Genomic DNA, 25,214 nt, shown 5'->3' with positions numbered 1-25,214 from the left:
TGTCCCCGCCCCATGACGAGCTTTCCCATGACATGGCCTTTGTGAGGTGAGTGGAAACCGAGGAGACCAGGAGGGCAGGAAAGGGCAAGAGCCAGGCCAGGAGGTGGAGGACGGTGGGGGATGCTTCTGGCAGCTCACCCGCAGCAGCTGCGAATCAACTGGCATCAGGCTGTGGGGCCAGGCAGGCAGCACCCTCGCCGGTGCCCTTGCCTGGGAGCGGCGAAGGCAGGGCGGGATGTGGTTTCTGACCCTGAGCGGTGTGGCCGGCTCAGTGAGGCACCGGCCACATCCCCTGCAAGCGGGGTTCCTGCGAGGCCAGGGCCGGTTCCTCACTCCCTCCTCCAGCCCCGCCCACACCCATTTCCGCCCCGCCCCCGCCGCGGACAAACACGTGCTGCGGGAGGGAAGTGGCTGTGGAGGCTGTCGACATCTTGTAAGACCCAGAGCCCCAGGCCCAGGCCAGGTGGCCACCAAGGGGCCAGTCTAGCAGGGCCAGGAGCTGCAGGCCCAGCTCTGTCCTCTCCTAGATCTGCACTGACCCTGGACGGTGAGAAAAGCCAAGTACAAGACCAGAAGCCCCTGTCCTGCGGGGAAGGTGGGGGCCCAACCAGGACCCAGCGGAGGCCAGGCTCCTCAGTCCCTCTCTCTCCACAGTGGCCTCGCCGCTTGGGGACTGGGGCAGCCCTGGGGGCCACTCCCCAAGCCCAGGGCCCAGGCAGGACACCACTCCCGCACCCCAGCTAACCAGTCACAGCTTAATTTTCAAGTTTTATTTTACAAAATGTTTAGACAAGGTACACGGACAACACATTTTTTAATTAAAATAAGTTAACATCTCTACCCTGTAAGCCCCGGGGAAGCAGGAGGGGTTGGGGGCGGGGAGGGCGGCTACCCCACGGAGCCCCCTTCCTCCTCATCGCTGCCATCGGGGACGGCGTCAGTCCCGAAGTAGCGGTCGCCGAAGTTCCCTGGGGGAAGAAGCAGGTCCTTGTGGTGGGGGCGCAGGCCCACCTGCCCCCCCAGCTGTCACTGACAGGGCCGGGCAGCCTCACCTATGCCGGGGATGATGCGGAAGAGGTCATTGACGCGCTTGTCCACCGCCGTGGTGATGATTCTCACGCGCGGGAAAGCATAGGCCACCGAGTGGACGCCCATCTCCGCCATGAGCAGCGACAGCAGGAAGATCTTGTCCTCGGGCACGTCGTGGTCCTGCGCGGCGAGGGCGTGAGCTGGGCCCAGCGCCCGCCCCCGCCCGCCGCCCCCTCCCAACCACTCACCAGCAGCACCCGCACCGCCATCATGGCCGCCGCGCCAGTGGACACTGTGCAGTCCATCAGGATCACGTGGTCGTCACTGATGTCCTTGGGGAGCCGCAGGTAATGGAGCTGCAGGCAGCCACAGGGTCAGGGCGGCCCAAACCGAAGGCTCCACCTGGGCTCCCCGTGCCCCGCCCCCCCACGGACCCCCCTCCCCCAGGCCCCCCACCTCGGGCTCCCCGGTGAGCTGGTTGGTCTGGATGAGGATGGTGCCGATGCGCACGTCCTTGCACACGGCCCGCAGCGCAGGCTCCATGGTCTCGCCGGCCCGCAGGATGGACACGCCTGTGATCTGGGGGGACGAGGCTGAGCTAGCCAGACCCCCGCCTTCCGGCCGCCCCAGTCCCTTGTCGCCCAGGTCGGGCCCCTGGTACCTGCTTCCCCGCGTAGCACTTGCCCGAGTAGTCCTGGCCCTGCGGGGTCTGCACGACGCAGTCCTGCGCGGGGCGGGGGCGGGGCGTGAGCGCGAGGAGCCTCCCCTCCCCCCTCCCCGCCCGGCCCCCTCCCTCCCCCCCGCCCCGCACCTGGAAGGGCAGGAAGGAGAGCGCGTGCTCGATGAGCAGCCGCATCAGCCTCTTAGAGTAGAAGATGAACTCGTCGCGGCTGGTCTCCCGGTCCCTGCCAACGGCGGGCCCGGCTGGGTTAGCGAAGGTCGGCCCCGCCCGCCCGCCAGGCCGGGGGAGTGGGACGGGCCTCACCTGATGATGGTGTGCATGCCCCGCACCTGCGGCGTGCTCTTGAGGACGCTCAGCGTCCGGGGCAGGGGGTGGCACTGGTGCGCTGAGGCCAGCGCGGCCCTGGGGACACAAAGCGACTGGGGACTCAAGAAGGGGCATCTTCCCGCAGAGCCCCATCCTCCCGCCGCAGACTATAGGGGGCAGTCGTGGTGGGCACGGTGGGTGCGCAGGGTGGAGGCCACCCTCCCAGTGGTTGATTTGGAGGGAGGGCCCCATCCCGACATGCCCTCCGCCGTAACAGCCAGGCAGTGGTTAAGAGACACGGTGGAAGGCAGAGCAGCTGACCGTTAGGCAGGAAGCAGGGGCTGCGGTGCGGGCCTCCCTTCCCGCTCCAGGTCCCCTCCCCGTTCAGGACCTGGCAGTGGGAGGGCGAGACCTCACACGTGCAGATGAATCTTAGCCCCCAAGCTGGGCATCTGGACCCCAACCTCAGGACACCTCTCCCTGGGTAAACAGCTGAACTTTGGGGCCAAGCCCCGCCTAAGGCTTCCCCCCAGGTGATGTGCGACCCCCTCAGGAGAGGCGGGCAGAGCTGGCTTCGCACAGCCCCTGCTGCCCCAGCCTGGAGCGGGGTGGGGTGGGGAGGAGGAGGCGGAGTGGGGGGGCGGGGAGGAGAGGGAGGGGAGGGGAGGGGAGGAGCGGGAGGGGAGGGGAGGGGCGGGAGGGGAGGGGAGGGAGAGGAGGGCAGGGCGGGAGGGGAGGGGGGGAGCCTGCAGAGCGCCGGGCACACCGCGCGCAGGCAGCACCACGGGCAGAGCACTCTGTCCTCACAGATCCCAGCGCAGCTTCCTCTGCCCACCACGTGAAGAGGCGAAGAGTAGGTCAGGGAGGGAACAGGGCAGGAGACCCCAGGGTTTACAAAGAAGAGGAAAAGAAGAGAGAGAAAAGACCACTTAGCGGGGAGCACGGTGGTCTCCGTGGCCACCGGCTGGCCTGGGGAAGGGAAGAGCAGGAGGCGGGGTTGGCGGCAGGGAGACCCTGCAGCCCGCGCCCCCGGGCCCGCGAGCACCCGAGAGTCCACTGCATTCGGCCCTGCGGGTCCCTCCCTCCCACCCACCACAGCCACGCTTCCTGGAAACTTTTATTTCTCTGAAACAAGGCTTCCAGAGGACATGACGTGGGCAGACCCGCAGGTGCCCCGGGCCCGGTGAGAGGCAAGCGGAGACTCATGCGTGGGCAGGAAGCTGGAGGCCGGCGCCCGGGCCTGGAGGCATTTCCAATGCAGCTCGAGCTGGAGGCTCGGTCTGGTGCTTCCCAGCTCCGCCGACCACTGCGTGGGGACAGGCGCCCCATCCCTCTCGTGGGCAGGAAGGATGCGCAGCCCAGGACTCCTGGGGGCTCCTCCTGGCTCTCTGTGCCTCGGCTCCAGGGCCAGGGTGGGCCGGGGTGCCGGGATGCGGGGGGTGGGGTGCCTCAGCACCGCTTGGGGGAGTAAAGACCCGCCCCTCAGCTCAAGCAGAGAAGCTGCAGACCCAGGCCCTCTGGCTGCTGGAGGACAGGCCTGTGGCCACTGCCCTGGGGCACAGCGGCGCTGGCTCAGGACAGCTGTGCCCTCGGGTCCAACCCCACACAACCAGCCCCAAGTCGGGCAGGAGCCTCCAGAGAGGTCTGGCCAGCCTCGAGTCAGGGTGCTATGTGAACTTGGGCAAACACCTTAACCTCTCTGGGCCTTAATTCCCTTGACTACTGGCAAGGGCAGGTAGAAGCGGTGTGGCGGCCATCACACCACTCCTTCTGTGCCGGGGGTGGGTCCACCACAGGGGGTGGGCATGGTGGGAGGGGACCTCGCTGCCTGCCTGGGTGACAACCCAGACTCCGAGCTCCCTGTGGATGTTGGAAATGCCTCCATCTGTGCAGACGGGTGTGGGAAGACTTACCTGACACTGAGCTCACGCTGCCGCAGCGACACAAGGAGACACAAGGGAATGGGGTGGGGCATCAGTGATAGCAGCACTGCTCACCTCAAAGCCACCGGACGGCACGGCCTGTCGCCACCGTGTGCCTCGGCCAGCCAGGCCACCCCCACCCAGGAACGGACACCCCGCAGCCCCGTAGCGGGAGAGTCCCGGGGGGCTGCCTGCCATGGGAGGGGGCCCGCTCCCTGTGGCCTCTGGCGTGGGCACCTCTGGGCTGGGCTGTCAGAGCCAGGACCCTTGGGGCTCTGTTCCGCAGGCCCCGAGCACCCCATCGTGAAGCCTGACCGAGGGGTGGGCGGCGCCCTGGGCCAGCCCGGGGTGTGTGACCTCCTAGGACGCTCAGGACGTGGGACTCAGCACCAAAACCCAACAGTGGCCCAAAAGGGTTTGGAGGGACAGGAGCGCACCCTTCCGTGCGAGGCCCAGCTCAGGCTGGGGGCGCTGGAGGTACTCCGTGCCCCAAGGTCCCTCAGGGAGCCCAGCTGCCTCTGGCCGGCACACGACGGGGCAGTAAACGTGGGGGCCACCCAGGCAGGTGGCCGTGGGCGGTGGCAGTGGGGAGCAGGGCTGGCGGGGCCGCGGGAGCCTGGGCACCGGCTCACCTCTTCTAGCTGGCTGTGCACGTGCTGCACGATCAGATCGATGGCCACTGTGTTCCCACTCCCTGGGTCGGGACAGGAGGGAGGGTGAGGTCCGGCCTTGCCCGCCCCCCGCCCTCCCCCCACCAGGTGGGCCGCAGGCTCACCCCGGGGCACCACAATGTCCGCCACGCGCATGGTGGGCTGGATGTACTGATCGAAGGCGGGCTTCACAAACTTGTTGTACTGCTTGATGACACCCTCGATGTCCCGGCCCCGCTCGCTAATGTCACGGCGCAGCCGCCGCACGAGGCGGATGTCAGAGTCCGTGTCCACGAAGATTTTCATGTCCAGGAGCTGGACGGGGAGAGTGAGTTGCTGAAGAAGGCCTGACACAAGAGGCTCCAAGGCCCTGTCACCAGCAGGACCAGAGTGAGCACCAGGGTACGGGCTCTGGCAGGGACGTCTGGTCTGCGTGTGGGCCCAGGAGCAGAGCAGGCCTGCGCGGCACCGCTCGGGTCTGGATGGGGCGGGGGCAGGGGGAGCGTGTGGTGTGGCTGCGTGGGGGGGCGGGTGTGCATTGCACGTGGAGTGTTGAGCGTGGGCGTGCGTGACGAGCAGTGGGGTTCCTGGGCCCTGAGCACACTCACACTCGGGACCAGCGAAGGAGCAAGGCCAAGGGCGTAGCCGGCTGTGCCCCCCAGGCCCCAGCAGGGCGGGGAAGGTGGCTCCCAAGGCCTGGCCCGGAGTGGGTCACACCTGGGGCAGCTGCCCAGAGCCTCCCGGGGGAGAGGACGTCCTCACGAGCAGCGCAGATGCAGGAGGCTGGCTCCCTCCCAGGCAGGAATACACACATGCACACCCACAGGTGAACCCACACCCACCAACATCGCTCTGACCTTGGGAGCCATGTGGACCCCAGAGAACAGCAGCTGAAGCCCTGACTCGGGGGGTGAGATTCAGGAGCCAAGGCTGCTCCTCACCCAACCCTGGGGCTACGGCACGGGACAGGGATGCAGGCCAGTGTAAGGGGAGTCCCACGGGAGGAGCAGGGAGCCAGGCCATCCGTCCTGGAACCCGTCCTCACCTCCAGCAGTGTCTTGTCAGCAAAGGCCATGATGCCCTCGAAAATGATGACGTTTGCACCGTAGAGCGTCTTCTGCAAAGGAACCGTGTGTGTGGAGGCGGCCCCGAGGCCCCTGCGCCAGCCCCGTGCAGCTGGGCCCAAGGGCATATATACCCAGTCCTCCTTCTGGCTGTGGGCGGTGGCTGGGCCCAAGGGCGTATCTACCCAGTCCTACTTCCGGCTGTGGGTGGGGGCTGAGCCCAAGGGCCTTACCCAGTCCTTCTTCCGGCTGTGGGTGGTGAAGTCGTAGATGGGCACCTTGACGCTCTTGCCTTGCTTCAGCTTCTTGAGGGTGGAGATGATGAGGTCGAAATCAAAGGCATCGGGGTGGTCGAAGTTGAAGTTGTTGTGGGCGGCCTGCTCCTGCTGCTGCCTGGTGAGCACCTGCAAGGAGAGGAGCATCTGCGGGGGGGAGGAGCACCTGCGGGGGGGAGGAGCATCTGCAAGGGGAGGAGCACCTGCGGGGGGAGGAGCAGCAGCAGAAGGAGAAGCAGCCCCGGGCTCAGGCCCCAGGCCAGGGCAGGAGCCGTGGACCTCGTGGAGGCAGCTGCTCACGCAGGACACCCTTACCTTGTAGAAGGAATCCATGGACAGCAAGACCACCCAGGGCACGTCCAGGGCCTCGATGATCATTCTGGCCACAGTGGTCTTCCCAGAAGCACTGCCGCCCCCCAGGCCTGTGCAGAGGGTGAGAGAGACCCTGAGCGGAGCGGCCCACGTCAGCCTCACAGATGGGTCCCAGCGGTGCCCACCACCCAACGCTGCCTCCACCCCGGGCTGACCGGGACCGAGGGGCCCGAGCAGCGCGGATCACGGAAGCACCGGCTGGGGCACGGCGGTGGGTTCTGCCCGACCCGCCCGCTCGGGGGTCTGGGCGGGCGGCGGCCTCGGCCCCCCCCCGTGCACCGCAGCCGCGCTCACCGATGGCGAAGGCCTCCTTGGACTGGGTGCCGTGCTCGTTGTACCAGGGCGGCCGCCCTGCCGTGTAGATGGTGCGCTTGCTCGTGCGCAGCAGGGGCGGCTCGGACTTGCACTGGCTGGTGGTGCGCTTCCGGGGCGAGCGCCCGGCGCCCACAGGTGGGAGAAGCCTGTCCAAGGACTCCGCGTTGCTGCTGCCGCCGCTGCTGTGGGGGGCAGGGCACACTTGCCTTGGCCCAGGGCCACCACCCCCCCTGCCACCCCACGCTGGGCCTGGCGTGACTGGTCCACATGGTGCCTTCACGCAGGCACGTGGGCACGGCCAAGGTGAGCGGGCTCGTGGCGGGACACAGCACACCTGGCTGCAGCCCGTCCGCTGGGCCCGGGGCCTCGGACTGCCACCGTCCACAAATCCAGAGGGACGGCAGGTGGCTAAGGAGGACACAAGGGAGCGCTGTCCGGGCCCAGCTCTTCCTCCCACGTGGACCGGGCCTCAGCAGGGCCACGAGGGCCCCCTTCCCCCCCGGAGATGAGAGGTGGGCACGCCAAGGCCAGTCAAGACCCTGTCGAGGACTGTGTCCTCTCCCCAGACACACTCTGGGCGGCCCTCTAGTTTTGTGCCACCCTGCAGGACACGCAGGGAGAGGGGCTCCAGAGACAGAGGCCGCTGACAAAAGGGATGGGCCGGCGGTGGTGTGGACGGACGGGGAGGGAGACCCGGGGCGCCCTGCTGAAGGGCGGAGGCCCCCAGAGGCTGTGCACAAGGCGGGAACCTGCCTGGGAGACGCAGACGCCATCTGTGCCTGCTCTCGCCGTGCCACGCCACTCGAGCGGGGCTGTGCTGACTTCTCTGTGGGTTTATACCCCTAAAAGGCATGGAAGTGATGACTGGCCCAAGGCCTCAAGGCCTCGAGGCCTCAAAGCCTTCAGGGACAGCTGGGGACGCTCGGCTCGGCTGAGGGCCCTACGAGAGGCTGCGTCTGCCCGATGCCGGCTCAGTCTATGCTGAGAGGCTGGGACGCAGACTCAGTGTGAAGGTGGCCCCGGGGGCAGGACCAGCTTAGGAAAAAGGTACTTCCACCACCGCCTGAGAGAGACTGCCCACAGCGTCAGCTGGCAGACCCGACCCAGAGACTCCGAAGGCAAGCTGATCATCTAGGCAGGAAGAAAGTACCGGGAACCTGGGGGTGCACCGGACAACCCCGGCAGGATGTGTGTCCACCCGCGGCTGGAGCCCCAGGCATGGACACTGCTCGGGACGCGGTGGGAACCTGAGGAGGAGCCACACACGGAAGGCATCCTCGAGGCAAAGCTCCCCGAGCCGTAAAAGCTAGCGTGAGCCTGTGAGACGTGTGCACAGAGACGGCCACCTGTCCTTGAAGCTCGCTGTCACCGCTACAGCTTCTGCTGTCATGGCCAGGGCGCAGGGTGCTGTGCAACTGGCCTGCTCAGGGTGGCCCGAGCGTCCCCTGCCAGGAACACTGGCGTCTCCAGCTGTGCGGTGCTCCCAGCACCCCCAGCGTTGCCAAGAGCCAGGAGGACAGCGCCTGTGTGCACACGTGTGTGGGGCGGGGGGAGGAGTGGAAGGAATTAGCTCAGGCCTAACACGTGACGAGCCACACCAGCAGCTCTCGAGGGCACAGAGGGCCGTGTCAGCACAAGTTACGCAGCAGGAAAGCCGGCCATCGGATGTGACAGGAGGCGTGCAGCACCGTCCGGGGGGACACAGCACCGCGCCGCCTTGGTCCTCCGTCACTGGGACGGCGTGGGGAGCGAGCCCCGGGAATCACTGGCTGCCTGTGTTGCCTCTGGAAGTAGCAATTACTCGTCCGTGGAGCCAACACCACAGTGGGACACCCAGATGACGGGGCAGTGACAGCTGCCTCACTCAGCCGAGCAGGAGACAGACGGAGCACAAGCAGTGGTGTCTTCAAGGCCCAGCCGGAGGGCAGCGCTGGCCGTTCCCCTGGACGCGCTCATCCCCCGACAGCGAGCGCGGGGCCCCCAGGGCTCACACACAGCTGCCCTCCCCGCAAGCGACCCACAGACCCCGGAGATGACCGACAGCCTATAGCTGGGGAGGGCAGCTTCGCACAGCCCCAGAGGAAAACGTCCAGTCTGTGCCTCCTACCCGGGGAGGAAAAGCCAACACAGAAAACCTGGTTTGCAAAGGAGCAGGGCCTCAGTGCCCCAGCAAACCCGCCCTTGTGCCCAGCACGCTCACGGACAGCCAGACGGCCTCGCGGGGCCGATGTGGGATGGGAGGCCTGGGCTGGCACTGCTGCTGTCCCCCTGCTTTTCACCCCAGGCTGGTGCCCTGGCCTCTCCGGCAGGAGCCCTCACCCCTCTCTGTGACTGACCCTTGGCCTACCGAGGTGACGACGGCCACTACCACGGACGACTTCCAAGGCCTGTGGCGCGGACAGCCTGGGACAGACACCTCCTCAGGGAAGATCCCAAGGTTAGCCAGGGATGACCTTGCCAGAAAGCCGCCCGGCCGAGGGCTTGCAATAGGCCTGACGGCGTCAGGCCAGTTCTGCAACCTAGTCCAGTTCCACTGCCTCCTCCAGAAGCCCGGCTCTCTCTCAAAGCCGGGGACAAAGCTCACTGTGCCCTCAGAGCAGGCCTCACCCCGTCTCCACAATGGGACAAACCGTGGCATGGGAGAGCCTTCACCTCCCTGCTCATGGATGGACAGGGTGCTGCCAGCCACAAGGACAAAAGGCAGTCCACCAAAGGGCTATGAGCCACACGGACACGCGTCGGCTGGTAACTGAGAGCCCCAAGCAAAGCCGGCAGCCGGTCCCCACGAGCACCTGGCCCGTCTCCGCCCTGACGTGCACTAGACACGGCACACGGGGCTGGGGGTGGCCGAGACGCAGCGAAGATGGGCAGCCTCACCGGAAGACAGCAGGCCAGCCACTCACCTGCCTTCTGCTCCAAGGGCCCAGCACCCCGAGACCCTGATGCCAGCGTAAGCCTGGGGGCTGCTCATGGCCAGGACACAGGGGAAACCGGGGCACCAGGGTGATCCCAGGTGCGTGCAGGGCACCGCCGCACTGCCTCTTAGAGCCCTGGCAGCCCCCCAGGACAGCTCAGGAGCCCCCTGAACTGCTCCTCATGGGTGGGCAGCACAGCAGGTGAGAGGCTGAAGTGGGGTCCAGGCCCTGGCGGGCAGAGGCTGTCCCCTGGGAGGCGGGGGGCCAACAGGTGAGAGGCCCCAGGAGCCCGTGCAGAAGCAACGGCACTCAGCGCCGGCCGCCTAAGAGGATCACCCGGCTGGGGCTTGTGCGCTGGCCTGATATTAATAGCACTGAGCTGCCGAGAGCAGCCAGGCGGACCTCAGGCCAGCGTCGGGTGTGAACCGCCCTCCTGAGCCCAGGCTGGCACACTGCCCACGCAGGGCTGGCTGAGGACCACCGTGCCCCCCTCGTCCAGAACGGCCTGGAGAAAGCTGCAGACCTCTGGGCTGCCGGGGACGGCAGGGCCCACGCCCGCACCCCACCAGCGGGACAGGGAATCGGAGGGGTCAGCGAGCAGCGGAGCTGAGCTGAGCACCCCTGCCCCCAGGTGCCTCCGAGAGGCATAAACAACCTGAAACTCTACCCTGCTGAGGCCTCCTCCGAGAATAACTGCCCGCCCCCCCACCCTCCACGAAGGCTCCAGCACGTCCCCCAAGGCCACCGTGCTCAGCGCTCAGCTGGGGACACAGCCACGCCCCAGTCTGGCAGCAGGAGGCAGAGCAGGCCCTCAGGTGGGCGGCCGCAGTATTCACTGCCGTCCCAGGTCCCTGGCCCCCTCCCTGTAATTAATCCAGCCCTCACACCAGCTTTTCTAGGCTTCCGACAGCATCAAAGTGGAGACGGCTGGCGGGGGCTCAGGGGAGAAAGAGTTTCACTTGGGGTCCACACACTGAAGGCGGCCCCTCCGGGGCGCTGCCTCAGGGTAACAGGCCTGCCCCGCGGTAGCTGCTCCCTCCTGCTGCGGCCCTGCCCACCGCACTAAGGCGCTCTCAGGCTCGGGGCTGAGAAGCCCTGATGCCCTGTCCTGCTTTAGGAAAGTTTCCCGGGGGAGTGAGTCAAATGAAGCCAGAAGCAGGAGGGAGGAGCTGGCCTGCTGGGGCCTGGCCTGGGGAGGCGGGGCCGCCCCAGACTGGCTCAGGGACAGGGAAATCAGGGCAGCTTTCTCAGAGCAGAGAGAGAACTGGGGGACTGGGGGGGCTGCAGCCCTAAAGGTGTGCAACAGGCTCCAGGAACTTGTACTGTCCCCACCCCACCCATTGGAAATCCCCCTGTGGGACCCCCTCCTTCCCCGCTGCTCTAGGCGAGTCCAGCAGGCTTCCTTCCAGTCGCCCAGCGGCAGCCCCCAGACCCATGCCCACCCGGACCTCACCAAGGGACAGCCCGAGGGGGGTACCCTGTCACCACTGCGAGGTGCTCACTTGTCCACCAGCATGTCCAGTGCAAAGGTAGGCCGAGGTCCCCGTCCTCACCGGACTGACCTTCTGGAGGGACAGACACACAAGAAGCCACGGCAAGGTAGACCGACCAGACCACATCGTGCAGCCATGGTGATGCGGAAGGCGAAGCCGGAGCCGTGGTCGGGCGGGGAGAGCCTCGGTTTGGAGGCATCTGCACAGACACCCGGACACTGACCAGGGCCAGCTCTGGCCCCCTCGGGCCGCGCAGGGACTGCTGGGGAGGCAGGGAGGGGGAGGGGACATGCTTGAGGAACATCGCAGAGAAGGCAGGGTGTAACGGGAGCGATTCCCCCGTGACGTCCAGAGGCAGTTCCAGGGCCACCCCATGGGCCCTGGCTCCCCTCCTGTCCCCTGAGGACCACGCTCCGAGGAGAGGAAGACCACTGCCGCCCCAGCCCCGTGAGGGGCACCCATGCCCACTACGCGGTCTGTGCACGGGGCAGAGCCAGACGGCTGCTGCCACCGTTCTGTGTCTGCAGGGAGTGTTCTTCTCAAGAGCTTATCAGGTCTCAGGCTACATCAGATTCTCTAGAACTAACAAGTGTCACAGACTCAGGTCCTCCCTCTTCCCCCCTATCACCCTAAGCCAGGCTCGGAGTCACTGCTCCCCAGGAGGGGGTGAGCCTAGAGGAACACAAGATGCTCCTCCAGGCTCAGGGAGCCTCTTGCTGCCGGCATCTCACCCCTGCGATCCCTCTCCCCGCCCGCCCAGCGGCTCTGCTGGCAGCACCCAGACAGTCCCAAGCAGTCCAGGCCGCGGCACTTCCCAGGAACAGGCACCTGGCTGGAAAAGTTTCCTTTGGCCCCAGCGTGGGGCCAACGCTGGCCCTGGCTCAGGGACTGTTCAGATCCAGAAGTGAGGAGCCAGCCCTCGCCCGAGGGCCGCTTGGCCGTCACCCCCTGGGGCCTAGCCCGAGGCCGACAGCGGAAGCCGCCCCCCCCAACCAGGTGACAGCGGCCGCCACCACTTCCCCTCCTGCAAAGCCCCCAGAGCCTCCAGGGTCCCCTCCCCCGGCGCCTGGCCGGCAGTCGGCAGGCACTGAGCACCGCGCCGCCCAGCATCACGACCTCTGGCCCTCGAGTGGGGCAGGCCGAGTCCGTGCGGCTCCCGGAACGCACTGACCACCTGGGAGCATCCGGCGGGCGCACAGTCCAGCCCGGGTGCTCGCTGGCTCGGCACCCCGTCTGCTCGAGACAGACCGAGGACCCACGCGGGCCCTCCCTACGGGCCCCTTCCCGCGGCCGTCCGCGAGGGCCTGCCACCGCCAGGCCCCGGGGACCCTCCGCTGGTCCAGGCTTGGCTCCCGGAGCCGACCCCACCACGAGACGCGAGGGGCGCGCCGCGCCTACCGGTCCTCGCTCTTCCCCTCCAGCCGGTCTGGCTCGTCTCCAGCCGCTGGGGGCGGCGGCACCGGGCGGGGGGCTTCAGCTGAGGCCGGGAGCGCAGCCATGAGCTCGGGGGCCTCTCCGCGGGCTGGGCGGGGCTCGGGGGCCGGCCGCGCAGGCTGTCGGAAGCTGTGGTTCGGGGCCCGGCACCAGGCGCCCGCCACCAGGCGCCCGCCAGCGCGCCCCCGGACTACAATTCCCATCAGGCTGCGCGCGCCCCGCGGACTACAAGTCCCACCAGGACGCGCGCGCCCCGCAAAGCAGAAGCCCCACGAGGCCGCGCGGCGCGAGTACGGGGAAGGACCCCACCCGCGCTTTACCACAAACTCAGCTGCACAAAACCCCTGGAAAAAAATCAATAAACATTTATTTGATACAGTCATTTTTAATACATACAGTTGATGGCCCGCCCCCGTGCCACTTGGGGCCGGGGGGCGGGGACGAGGACCGGGGACAGATGGTCACAAGGCGGGCGGGGCCCGAGCTCACCGTCAAAACATCTTGCAAATAAACACTTTGTAGATAGAATATATACGTATATATATGGTTACAAGTTGATAGCCGGAACCTCTCTTTCGAAATGCACTTATTACGGAGAACTGGCATTAAAAACACCCAAACCGAGAAACCCCAAGTACAGGATGTGTGGCTGCCAGGCGGGAGGTGCTGGCTGCCCCCGAAACCCCAGGCCTCCAGGACAGCCGCCTGGGGCCCACCCAGGGGGACACACCGGGACAGCCCTCCCCTCTACGGGTCAGGGTGCACCCACTCTTTCCCTTCCAAACCAGAGGGACAGGAGGGGCCTACGACTGGGAGGGCCACCAGTCACACCAGGGGACACTCATCTGCCCTCACACGAGCAGAAAAGTGCATCCTATTTTCGTGCGACGTGTCGGTCCCTCGAGTCGACCCTTTCCTGTTCTCGGGGCAAGGGGGGTGGGCTGGGCCAGAGGTAGATCTTCAGAAAGGGACCTGACACTGTGCCCTGGGTTTGGGGTCTCAGGCAGGGTCCACACCCACCGCATGGAGAGGGGGTGTCTGCCGCTCAGTCCCTCTCATTGAAGGTGTCAGTCAAGGCTACCTGGCTGCACTCCCACCAGAGTGGGAAGTGGGCAGACCTTGCTGAGGCACCCAGGGCTCTGCCACCGTAGGAGGAGAGCTCTGAGGACCGGCTTGCCGCTGCCACCCACCAGCCAGAGCATGGAAGCCGGGAGGGAAGAGGGGAGAGAGAGGGGTCCAACCCAGCGCCACTCTTGGCAGCAGTCCCCACGCCCACCTTAAAGACAAAGAAGGGGGTTAAAGTGCTAAACATCAAGTTACCCAGGACCCCACCTCTTCCCACATATCTGGTGGGGTTCCCACGCCAGGGACCACACGTGGACTTTTGGGGGTGACAATGAAACGCATCCCCCAGCCAAAACCAGCCCCCGCTCCCCAAGGGCCAAGTACCTGAGAGGCCGGGGCAGGCAGCTATCCCCAGCAGAGGTGTTGAGGTCCAACCTCCTCCAACCATTGGTGACAAGGACAAAGTGCGCGTGGGGCTCCCATCAGTGCCTGCTCCCCACCCTCCCCCCGGAGGCTGCCCCTGCAGTGGCTGCCCGACCCACCTCCACCTCCACCAGCTGTACCCCAGTGACACCCAGGAACACAGGAAAGAAAGCCCCCCTGCCCCGAAGTCATGCCGCTTGCCTCAGCCTTTGACGCTGGATTACCTGCACCTGCCCAGGCCTCTACCCCCTGATCAGATCAGGTGCGTGTGAGTGGGGGGGAGCCCATGTCTCCACACACACCCCCCCCAGCACATCAGGCCAGGACTGCCCAGGGTCAGAGCACTCTGGCTGAAGGAAGAAGCCGGAGACGGGCAGCATGGCGCCTCGGCCCCAAAGCCCTCCTGGAAACTGTCTCCCTAGTGCGGGGTGAGGAGAGCTGAGCCCAGATTGGAGCCCCTCCTCTCCAAGGACTGGAGGAGGACAGGAGCTGGGGGGCAGAGGGGTGCCCAGTCAGCACCGCCTCCCTGAGCAGGAGAGGGACCCCAGCCCAGCCCCCAGATCCACCGTCGGCACCAGGAAACCCTTAGCACCAAAATGTCAGATTGTTGTGAGTTTTCATATAAAAAACAGAATTAAAAAAAAGGTTTGTTACTTGTCACAGCAACAAGACTGGCATCCACTACACCCAGGAGACACACGCACACGGGCAAACATCAAGATTCACATCGTCCGGGGTCGGCAAGGCCGAGCCCTCAGCCCTCCCCCACCCCCCAGTGGAAAAGAGCCTCCACCCAAACCCAGCAGCTCCGAGCATCCTCCCTGTCCATGGTTGGAAGGTGGGGCCCAGGCAGGAGGTCAGAAACCACGTGGCTGCATCCTCAGGGAGCCCTGGACTCCACCTGACCCAACCTACAGACCTCGCTGCCCTCAGGGCACCAAAGGGAGCCGAGACAGAGCCCTGGAGCTGCCACCAACCTACTATGACCTTGGCCAAGCTCCCCCGGGGCCTTCGGCTCTCACATCAAAAGGCCACACAACCAGAAACGAAGGAGCAGCTAAAAAAGGGGGAAGGAGGCTCCCACGGGAGCTTGGCCACGGGCCAACCCAGGCCAGCAAGAGAGGATGCTTCCCACAGTGGTCACTACTCGAGCCAGGCCCCAGGTCCCCGCCCCTCATGCCCGTGGGCCCCAGGTGACCCCGGAACCCAGACTGGCCCATCCCTAAACCCATCAGGCTACCCGACTCAGGCCAGCGGCATTAGCAAAGCTGGAGGCTGAGGCCAGAGCTCACTTCACGTGGCCCCTGCCCCACAGCCCTGCAGTGGCAGAAGCAGAGCCTCTGCCTGGCCCCGAGTGGGGAGCACGACTGGGGACGGTGGAGCAGGGCTGCCTCTGCCACCACGATGGACACGGGCCAGTGGGGCAGGGCCCGAGCGCAGCAGGGGCTGCACCGCAGGGGAAGGTGGGCCTGGAGAGGTAGAGAGCAGAAGTGCAGGAACCAAAAGACGGCGGGGTGGGGGTGGGGTGGGGTGCGGTGGGGCGGGCAGGTCAGCACGGCAGCTGTCAGACTTGGGGTCTGTCCCGGGAGGTAGCTGGGGGGTGCTGGGGTTCCAGTGTCGGGTCACGAGGTGAGGCTGCTCAGGTACCCTCATCAGCCCAGAACCACGGGCCACCAGGGACCCCCGATGGGGCGCGGAGCTCACACGCCGAGGACCAGAGGCCACCTGCCTGCTCCGTGCCGCCCCAGCACCGAAGCCCAGGCTGGAGCCCGTCCTCTTGCCGGCCCACGAAGGTCCCTCCAGACTATTGCACTTCTGCAGCTGCCCTGGCCCTCCCGGGAGCCCCTGCCCAAGGTGCCCTGCGGCAGCCCGCGTGGGGCAGGGCCACCCTCGGGGAGGGGAGAGGGCTGGCCGCCCCCGCTGGACAGATGAACAGGCAGGGGTGGGGGGTGGAGGCCTGGAGGGCAGGAGGCTCTGGAGCCCCACCCTGGACAGAGGGGGCCGGGCCCCACCCACCTGCCAGGCTGCAAACTCACTTCTCGGGCGCCTTGCCGGCTCCCACCTTCCGGCCAGCAGAGCCCCGGGCCCCCTTGTCTCTGCCTCCTGGGGGCCAGTCGTCCCGGTGGGGAGGCGTCCCAGGGGCTGGATCCTCAGGGGGTCGCTCCTTGGGCTTGCGGCCCCGCTTCTTCCCGCCAGCTGGACTCTTCTCCTTTCTGGGCACCAGGGAGTCTGGGCCCTTGTGTCTGGGAGGCGGGTCTGCCGAAGTGCGGAACCAGTTCTGGGGGAGAGAAGCAGCGATGGAAACCCTGGGGCCCAGGACCCTGGAGGGCGAGGCGGCAGGGGACCCGGGGCCTGGGGACACCCAAGCTTCTCTAGGGAAGCCGGAGGCTGCTCTGAAGAGAAACCAGCAGATTCCTCAACGTCGCCCACTCGCGCAAGTGAAGAGCCGTCACCCTGTCGCCCCTGCCCTTCCCAGCCCCCTCCGTGGGGCCGGCGCATTCAGCTGCAGGCCCAGCAGGGCTCTCCCACCAGGCCCGTCCCTGACGCACCTCCGCGTGGGCCTTGAGGATGTGGTACTTGACGCCACTCTCGGAGCTGAACTCCTTGGGACACAGCAGACAGCAGTACTTCCCCACCAGGTGGTCCCCCTGGAAGGCACAGGGCAGTCCAGCCCCTGGAAGTGGGCCCCACCACTGGCCCTTGGAGGACCAGAAGTACCCAGATGCAGCCAGGACCACCCCGACCTGTGTGGCTTATCTGAATGGGTGCCTGCCAGGTGTGCTCTGGGGACCCACGAGGCCACTCTGTGGCAGGACCACCAAGGTGCCCCCACTGCAGGGGAGGCGGGAAGCAAGGAGAGGGTGGGAAGAGGCAGGTGCTCCTGGGAAGCCAAGGGCCCGTACCCCAAGCCCAGGTCGGGCTGTCCCAGCACAGACGAGGAACCCCCATAGGCAGAACCACCCGAGACTGAGTGACTGATGGCTGGGGCTGGAGGCGGCGAGCATCCCAGGAGGCGCTGGCCCTGGCCCCACAGGGGCAGGGGCGCACACCCGGTTTGCGCGGACCCCTGGGGGGCAGCTGGGAGCACCAAGCACGCACGCCTGGCCGCCGGGAGGGCCTGGACACTGACCTTGCTACAGCTGGCCAGATGGGCCTTGAGGCCGGACACGCTGGAGTAGATGGCTTCGCAGCACTGGGGGCAGGAGGCGACCGTGGGGGCGGGCCCTCCGGCAGGTGCCCCCCCCACCAGTGTGCACCCCTTGCCCAGCCCGGGGGACCCAGGGCCCATCTGGGGCAAGCGGGGGGACTTGATCCCAGGAGTCACCCCTGCCCAGGGGTGTGGGCAGGCTGGGCCGCTAGGGCTGAGGTCAAGGCCCCTCTGCCTGTGAGGCTCCATCTGAGGACCCTTCAGGGGCCACGTGGAGGGCTCCCCCCAAGGCCACCCCTGGGCCCTCCGTCCTGAGTCCCAGCGTTCCCATGCCTTCCCAGCCTCCCTGGCTCACATCATTGGGGCAGTTGACGTGGCCCTTCTCCTTGACCTCGTTCTTCCACTCCTCCAGCAGCTGGGGGTTCAGCACAGGAAGGCCGGGCCGCGTGTAGTTGAGCTGCAGACGTGGGCGGGTGCCAGGGTAAGCTCGGAGCTTGGGCTGGAGGTGACCCAGACGCTCCTTGCTGAGCTGAGAAAGCCCTCAACCACGCCCTCCCAGGTCACGGGGGCTCAGGCTCAGAGACTGGGAGGCTGGGCTCACCCGTGCAGTCTCGGGCACCAGGTCGTCCTTCATGCGCCGCTTGGTCCAGTCTCGGGCCAGCTCGTCCTCCGCGATCTCCTGCAGGTGGAACACAGCGACCTGGGCCGACGTGCGGCGGATGCGGCCGCTGGGGGTCCGCTCGACACCCAACAGGTCCTCAGCCTCGGGGCCCTTGTCCGCAGGCTCCTCGGGGGGCTGCGGGGGTGGGGAGGGGGAGGCCAGATGAGCCACAGAGAGCACGTATGGCAAGCGCACGGGGGACACGGGAGCCCACCCCAGGCTCACTCCCCCCGACCCACGACGCACGTGGGCCCCTGGGAGGGAAGGCGGAGCACACGTGGCAGGCAGCACATGGGCGCGCCTGCCTGGTGCCCCAGGGACAGGAGGCCGGGCTGTGGGCCGCTCACCGGGGCCGCGTGCTCCGAGCGCACGTGGTAGTCGTGGCCGGCCTTGGAGCGGTAGGTCTTGCCGCAGTGGGTGCAGGGGAAGGAAGGGGTCTCCACCTCGCAGGGCGGCTTCCCGCAGCGTCGCTGGTGGTACTGGTAGCCCATGAGGCTAGAGAAGGCGGCCCCGCAGCCCTGGGGTTCCGGGGGCAGGTGAGTGGCCGGAGAGCGGCGGGCCCCATCCCGCCTGGCGCCCGCACCCACGTGGCCCACTGACCTCCTGGGGGCAGCGCAGCCGCCCCACCTGCTTCAGCACCTTCCGCAGCCACTCCCGCTCCTCGCGCTCGCCCACCTCCGAGGCCTCGGCGTCACAGGGCTGCGGGGCAGGCCAGCTTCAGTGCCCCCGCCACCACAGGGCCCCGCCCCTGCCCAGGGGCTGCGGCCGCGGACGTCCCTAGCCAGGCACGGGAGCCACTAAGCCATGCTAGCGGGAGGCCAGCAGTGAGAGCCGGGCAGGCGCGGGGGCAGACCAGCGGCATACCTTGGCGCTGTGCTCCGCCATGGTGTGGTAGTTGAGGCCCGCCTTGGACTTGAACTGCTTCCGGCAGTGCTCGCACTTCAGCGCATCCTGCAGCTGCAGACGGGCGCGCGTGTGAGAGGCCGGCCCTGGGGCGCCTCCCACCCCAGGCACGGGGCAGCCTCACCTTCTGACACACTTCCATGTGCTTCTTGAGCCCCACGAGGGTCTTTCGGGTGACCACGTTGCAGGTGGGGCAGACGGCCTCCCCCCGTTCGTGGATGGCCCGTTGCCACTGCTCCTCAGGGCCACCTGTGGAGCAGGGCCAGGGCCTCAGGGGCAGGCAGGAGCTCCCAGATGCCCTGGACGCCAAGCACAGAACCCAGGGTCCATGCTCGGCCCCCGTCCCCGCGGCTCGGGACCCGCCCCACCCTCAAGACCCGGCCTGTGCCCCGCCCCCCAGCAGCTCCCACCTGGGGCTGGGTGGGCCCCTGGGGCCGGCACCTCCTTGCTGACAGCGCTGGTGGGGGCTGGCCCCCTCTTCCGCACCTCCTCAGGGACCGGCCCCTCCTGCTTCTTGGCGCGGTGGATGCGGGCTTTGTCCTCCGCCTTGGCCAGGCCTACGCGCGCACGCGGGAGGGGCAGGTGCAGGCTGAGGGCGCGGCCGCCGCGTGTGCTTGGCCCCACAGGTGCCCGGCTGGCCCAGGCCTCACCTTTGAGTCCGAAAGTCCCTGAGATGGAGGGCTGCTCACCCGTAAACTTCTTGGGTGTCTTCTGTTTCCTTCCTGACTCGGGGGAGAGAACACACAGGACAAGGCTCTGGTCAAATAACCGTTGGGAGGCTCGGGCCGGCTGGCCGCCGCCCCCGCCTGCCACCGCCCCCTGCTCTCGTCTTACTGTGCTTCGTGCGCTCCGCACCCTCCTCAGGCGGGGACACGGGGCCCGCGGCCCTCGGCGCCTCCTTGCCCCCCAAGGCTCTGCTGCCCAGAGAAAGGGGGCTGCTGCTGGGGTCTGTGCTCAGCTGGAAGGCTGAGCTCTGGTCTGTGGTGGACGGGCCGTACTCGCCGTTCTCTGGCCTCGCCTGCTTGGGCGGGAGGGGGCAGGCATCCAGGCCATCTGCGGCCCTGCAGAGAGCAGGGAGGTAAGGAGCAGGAGGGCCTACTCTGGGCCCTGTTACCCCTGAGCTGCAGCCGGGGACACCCAACCCCACCCAGCAGGAGTCCCCATACCTTTTCTTACCGCTGCTCCTCCCCGCGGCCCGAGGAGCTCTGTTCTCAGACTTGGTCAGCAGCACCATCTTGCAGGGCGGCGTGTGTCTGCTGATGGCAATGGGCCTGCTGACCGTCACCGGCTTACTGACCACAATGGGCCTGCTGACCGTCACCGGCTTCGCAACTGGCACGGGTTTCGTAACTGTCACAAGCTTTGTCACAGACACCGGCTTGTTGATGGTCACTGGTTTGGTGACCGGCACTGGTTTGTTGACTGTTACTGGCTTGGCGATTGGCACAGACCTGGTGACCGGTATAGGCCTAGTGACCGGCACAGCCTTGGTGACCGGCACGGGCCTGCTGGCCGGCACTGGCTTGGTGACTGGCACGGGCCTGCTGGCCGGCACTGGCTTGGTGACCGGCACGGGCCGGCTGACTGTCACCGGCTTGCTGATGCCGATGGGCTTGCTGACTGTGACAGGTTTGCTTACTCCAATGGGCTTGCTGACCCCAACGGGCCGACTGACGGAGACTGGCCGGCTCACGGGCCCAGGCTTGGGGGCAGGCAGGGGTCGGTCCATGTGGTTCCAAATGCGATGCTTCTCCAGCTGGGTCTTAGAGGTGAATGCAGCCTCACAGAAGGGGCAGGGAAAGGCCAGCCTTTCTGAGATGGCACCCTGGGTGGAGAGGGCAGGCGTGGACACCCCCAAGCCAACAGCCAGGGCAGGGTGGGCCCCAGGCCTCCCCTTCCCCAGGCCGCAGCCCCTTACCCCTTGGCACCGCTGGTAGTGGTACTTGAGCCCGTAGATGCTGGGGAACTCCAGCCAACACCCAGCGTTTGGACACTTCACCCTCGAGTGCGCCTTGAACTCGTCTTTCCACTGGTTCATCAGGGAGAGCTGGGCGTGGGAAAGGCCAGGCTGTCGACCCTGCAGCCACCCAGGCCTCTGCTGCCCAGCCCCTGACTCAGCACTGTCCCCAGGCCTGTGGGAGCCCCGCACAGGACTCGCTGGGCCCCAGGCCGTCTCTCGAAGCCCTCGCACACGGAGCAGCCAGTGGATCCGGGCTGAGGGCTCGGCACTGGACACGCAGCAGGCGAGCCTGCCAAGGCAGTGGGCTCCCCGGCAGACCCTGTGAGAGTCCCACCCAGCCCTCGGGGAGCTCACAGGAATGTCTCGGAGCGCCTGGTTCTCGGCTTTCGGACGCCCCTTTTTCTTCCCTTCCGTTCTGTCGCTGGCTGGACTTCCCGGGTCAAAGCAGAGTGGGGCCTGGCTGGGCACTGTCGGCCCACCCCGGCCTACCGGCAGCCCTGCAGCACACGACACACGAAGGCGCAGAAGCTGCATTCCCTGCAGCCTTGTCTGCCACACAGGGGGCTGGTCCCGCCTGCAAGGAGCCTCACTTCCCCTGCACTGAGGCACGAGGGGCAGGAGGCCGTGGCCCACCCAGGGTGGACCTCTCCTCCCTCTCAGGAGCTGGACATCCCGGGAGGCCCACGCCCAGCGCTGGCGCCCGTGGCCACCTGGAGTCGACCTTGCCCTCACTCCTCTTACCTAGCTTCGGCGGGTCGTGAAGCATGGGAAGTCGGACCTCATTCCGGCCACCATCCCTCCCAGGCCCACTCTTGCTGGACCCCGGGAGCCGGCGGCCTCCTCCAACACAAAAGGGATCGGTCATCTCTGCAGAGCAAGCGGACAGCCCGTGAGGTCCACCGGGCCCAACTCGGGACTTGAAATGGGCCGCTCTCGACCCTGCCCCAGACAGGCCCACTCTCCGGCCTGAGGAAGGGGAGCCTGCCCGCCTGTGTCTTTGGCCACAAGGGAAAGCAGAGGAAGGGGTGGATGGGCGGGGGCGGGGGGAGTTCCGGTTTAGGGGAGGGGCTGCTCAGCCGAAGTCTCCCTGGATGACGCAGAAAACCCTATCAGCGTAGAGGAATCTAGCCCTGCCCTGAAGCCTTCACCAGCGCCGGGGGGCTCCCTGCCTCCAGACGCACAACCCCAGAGAGCGAGAGAATCACGCACCTCTCATGCACCTGGGACCTGGCGCTTAGCTGGGGATGGCTCCAGGAGAGGCGGAGTGCCCCGGGGGAGGAGGCCAGTGCCACCCCTCGGGGGCCAATTATGACACCAGCGTGGCTGCCGGCTCACAGGCTGTGCTGGCCCTGCACCTAGAAGCACCTTCCCCCACAGCCCCACCCAGACCCAAGGCCACGCTCTGGGGCACAGGTGGGTGCCCTCGCATCCTTCTCCCCAGGACACAGTTGGAAGATGGCCAAGGTGGGCACCGACGGCCCCAGCGCACTCCGCAACTGCGCACACACCCTCTCCAGGGGGAGCAGACCAAGGACCCTGCCGCACGGGCTTCAGGTCCCTGTGCCAGCCGAGCCACCCTCCCTGACCCCCTGCCCTGCTTTGTTTCCCGCCGGGTCCCCTCCTACCAGACGGCTGCCCCATGCTGGATCCCTCGGCCACTCTCCACCTGGCTGACCTCCTCACCTCCACCCTCCAGAGACTCTCTGTCCCCAACCTACAGGCCCACCAGCGCCACTCCAGAGACGACAGGCCCCTGGCCACAGACAACATTCTGCCGACTGAGGCTGGGCTTCAGTGGGCCCATTCTGCTGGGGGACCCCAGGCTCTGAGAGCTGGGGCGACTCTGAGTTCAGCCCTTTTGGGTCCTCCCACAGGGACGCTTAAGGCCACAGAAGAAGAGGGGGGCGGAATGTGGGCAGGTTACCCCTCCCCTGATGGTTTCTAACTTTTTTTTAAGGCTGCGCCACACAGCATGTGGGATCTTCATTCCCCGACCAGGGACTGAACCAGTGCCCCCTGCAGTGGAACCGTGGCATCTTAACCACTGGACCACCAGGGAAGTCTCCTAACTTCTAACAGACAGAAAAGGAGGGATCTGCTGTGCCTAGGAGGTCCAGAGGCCATCTGGGCAGACTGAGATCAGAGATCGGGACAGTCACTGCCCATGGTCAGGGGGCTGCCTACATCCTGGGCCTGGGGTCAGTACGGGTCCAGAGCGCTCTAAACAAACTTCTCTGGAAGCCCTCACACTGATACATCCAAGGATACATGCCAGCGCCCTTCTGACCCCAGCAGAGGCTACTGTGGGTACCTACTGAGCCCCACCTTTCCAGCCTTCCTCCAGCTTGGGTGAAGAATTCGGAGCTGGGAGCCCCCGGGACCAGGGCTGGCCTAGGAGGCAGAGACTCCCCTTCCATTCAAGGCCTGTGACTCGCGCACCAGGAGGAGAAAGGGCTCGCCCCTCCCCAGAGGGGCCAGCAGGGTCGCAGAGGTGGGACCCTCTGGAGGGGGGGGATAGGAGCGCCTCGCGCTGACCGCAGGCGACGCTGGCGGTGGGACCGCGGCCCAGGCCGCTCGGCCCGGGACCCCGGACTGGGCCCGGGCGCGCGGATGAGGCCGGCCAGGGGACGCACACCTGGGGCCTGGCCTCGCTACCCACCTGTCACCTGCGGCGGGTGCGGGCCCGGCGTGGCCCCGGAAGGGCCGATCCCGGGCGCCTGGGGAGGGGGGGGGCCCAAAGGCAGTGAACCAAAATGGCGACTTTTTCTGGAGAAGAAGGAGGCAGGGACGCGACGCCGGCGCGGGGCGCGGGGCGCGGCGCGGGGGTCCGGGCGCGGCGGGGGCGGCGGGCGGGGGCTCCGGGTCCGGCCCCCCGACCTGCGCGCGGGGTCAGGGTCGAGGGCGCGGCCGGCGCGGGGGCCGCCCGGGGTCGCGGCCGGGAGCGCGGCCGGGCGCTTACCTGCGGCGCCCAGCGGGCCGGGGCCGGGCGGAGGCCGGGGCCGGGCCGGGCCGGGGCGCGGGGCGCGGGGTCCGGGCGGCGCAGGCTGCGCGCCGCGCTGCGCACATGCGCGCTCCCGCCCCTCCCACCTTTGACAGTTTTACTGTGGGGGGGAGGGGGCGAACTCTCGCGGTATTCCTGCCGCTATCCGCGACGGGAGAGACGGGTCGGGGGAGGGGGCCCGTGCGGCCATCCGCTTGCCCGGTACCCCGTCCGTCGCCTGCGTGGGCTGGGCCGTCAGGGCGAAGTGGCCAGTTATGCCTCCGTCGGGCGGGAGGTGTTGTTCAGGCATTGGGGTAAACTGAGGCACGATGGGGCGCTGGGTGCTGCCCCAAGCCCAGCGCGCACGGATGGAAGCGACGGGAAGGTGCAGCGAAAGAGGCTGCCCTCCCCTGGGACCTTGAACTCCTGGCCCCGGGGGCCTCGAGCCTGCAAAGCAGGATCCAGCCTCTTTTCCAACCAGCCCTGTGACCACGTCTGCCTGTGGCCACCCTCAGGAAATGGCCTGGCTCCTGGCAGTGCCGGGGCAGTGTGAGGCCATGGGCTTTATTGGGGTGACTGAGCAGCCTGTCTACTTTAGGGCGGTGGTCCTAGACCAGCAGCCAGTGCCCTCCTTGCTCCTTTGTGCCCCGGAACTGGGCTCTTGGCAGGGATGCTGAGATCAGGTCTGGGGGTGACGGGGCACCCACCTCACCGAGACGTGGAAATGAATGGAGTAGGGAAGGAGCGCTAGTTTGGAGACAGGTGAAAGGTGCGCCTCCTTCCCCGAGGCTCTTTCTACCTGCTCTGTCCACGCCGGGGCAGCTTCGGCTACGCTGTTTGTGGGCAGGGCACAAAACACGTGGGCAGATTTGGAGTCTTCCTTTTCTCACAGGGACCTCTGGGAGCTGCTTCTCTCGAGGCACCAAGTGTCCATACTGGGGCAGAGGCAGGGAGGGGCCCTCTGTGGAGGGGTCAGTCAGTCCTTCCTTTGGAAATCAGAGCCAGAGAGACCTGTGTAATCCTTCCCTCATTCACTGTGCCCACCCCAGGGTCAAACGTGCAGGATTTCAGGAGAGGGGGTCAGTGTGTGTGCCCTGAGGTGCATCCAGTTGGTAGGTGTGTGTCTGCATGACCACATACGTCAAGCTGTGTCCTGTTTGGCCATCATGGTGTCAGGGTATGTCTCTGTGTCCCGTACTAGGTGAGAAAGATCTTAGTCGTATGTTAGTGTCCAAGTGACTGGACACAAGGCGTGGGGGGATGTCTGGGTCTTGGTGGGTGTGTGTCCAGGCCACAGCGCATCTGCATGTCAGGGCAACGTGTGATGTTATGTGTGTTGTGTATGGGGTGCACTGTGCCTGGTGTTTTTCTGTATGTTAGGAGGTCATGGGATGCTGGGACCCTGTGTGTCAGTGTGCTGCGTGTCTGGACGCTGGTGTCATCGTGTCTCTGTGTGTTGGTGCGTGTGTATCCAGACTGCAGGGCTCGGTTTATGCCTCTGTGTGAGTATTTGTGTGTCTGGTTGCTGTGTGGGTATGTGTGGGGGCATGTGCTGTGACGTGTGTTTCTTATGTCAGGGCTCTCACTTGTGTAGGGGGCTAAATGGGGATCCCCAAA

General features: G+C 66.8%; 2 protein-coding genes across 22 annotated transcripts; both read right to left on the bottom strand.

Moving 5' to 3' along the window:
* Positions 1–795: 795 nt before the first annotated feature.
* Positions 796–14,008, bottom strand: UCKL1 (uridine-cytidine kinase 1 like 1). 14 transcript variants are annotated; one of them, XM_033410353.2, is made up of 17 exons: positions 12,422–14,008; positions 11,033–11,285; positions 7,369–7,457; positions 6,595–6,797; positions 6,244–6,350; positions 5,887–6,057; positions 5,635–5,706; positions 4,715–4,904; positions 4,572–4,633; positions 3,931–3,947; positions 2,015–2,113; positions 1,841–1,934; positions 1,691–1,753; positions 1,486–1,608; positions 1,278–1,385; positions 1,053–1,209; positions 796–968 (listed from the first exon to the last, which is right to left on the bottom strand). In XM_033410353.2, the coding sequence occupies exons 1-17, from the start codon at positions 12,838–12,840 to the stop codon at positions 889–891; spliced, it is 2,307 nt and encodes a 768-aa protein (XP_033266244.2). In that variant the 5' UTR covers positions 12,841–14,008; the 3' UTR covers positions 796–888. The 14 variants fall into 14 exon arrangements, with proteins under 14 accessions (XP_033266244.2, XP_033266243.2, XP_049555768.1 ...); XM_033410352.2 differs by lacking the exon at positions 3,931–3,947 and adding an exon at positions 2,825–2,844 and having other exon boundaries at positions 12,422–12,840; XM_049699811.1 differs by lacking the exon at positions 3,931–3,947 and adding an exon at positions 2,825–2,844 and having other exon boundaries at positions 6,595–6,794; positions 12,422–12,840.
* On the bottom strand, positions 12,803–23,729 carry ZNF512B (zinc finger protein 512B). 8 transcript variants are annotated; one of them, XM_049699810.1, is made up of 17 exons: positions 23,577–23,729; positions 21,359–21,484; positions 20,972–21,114; positions 20,576–20,704; positions 19,824–20,482; positions 19,492–19,718; positions 19,308–19,379; positions 19,068–19,214; positions 18,782–18,906; positions 18,619–18,711; positions 18,355–18,453; positions 18,102–18,272; positions 17,695–17,889; positions 17,449–17,550; positions 17,076–17,138; positions 16,495–16,593; positions 12,803–16,223 (listed from the first exon to the last, which is right to left on the bottom strand). In XM_049699810.1, exons 2-17 carry the CDS (start codon positions 21,480–21,482, stop codon positions 15,978–15,980), a joined length of 2,694 nt encoding a protein of 897 aa, XP_049555767.1. In that variant the 5' UTR covers positions 21,483–21,484; positions 23,577–23,729; the 3' UTR covers positions 12,803–15,977. The 8 variants fall into 8 exon arrangements, with proteins under 8 accessions (XP_049555767.1, XP_049555764.1, XP_049555763.1 ...); XM_049699807.1 differs by having other exon boundaries at positions 19,824–20,704; XM_049699806.1 differs by having other exon boundaries at positions 19,068–19,379; positions 19,824–20,162; positions 20,199–20,704.
* Positions 23,730–25,214: the final 1,485 nt, after the last annotated feature.

Source organism: Orcinus orca, chromosome 16 (assembly GCF_937001465.1).
Source record: "Orcinus orca chromosome 16, mOrcOrc1.1, whole genome shotgun sequence".
In the NCBI taxonomy this organism is placed as follows: Eukaryota; Metazoa; Chordata; class Mammalia; order Artiodactyla; family Delphinidae; genus Orcinus; species Orcinus orca.
This window is presented reverse-complemented; position numbering and strand designations above follow the sequence as displayed.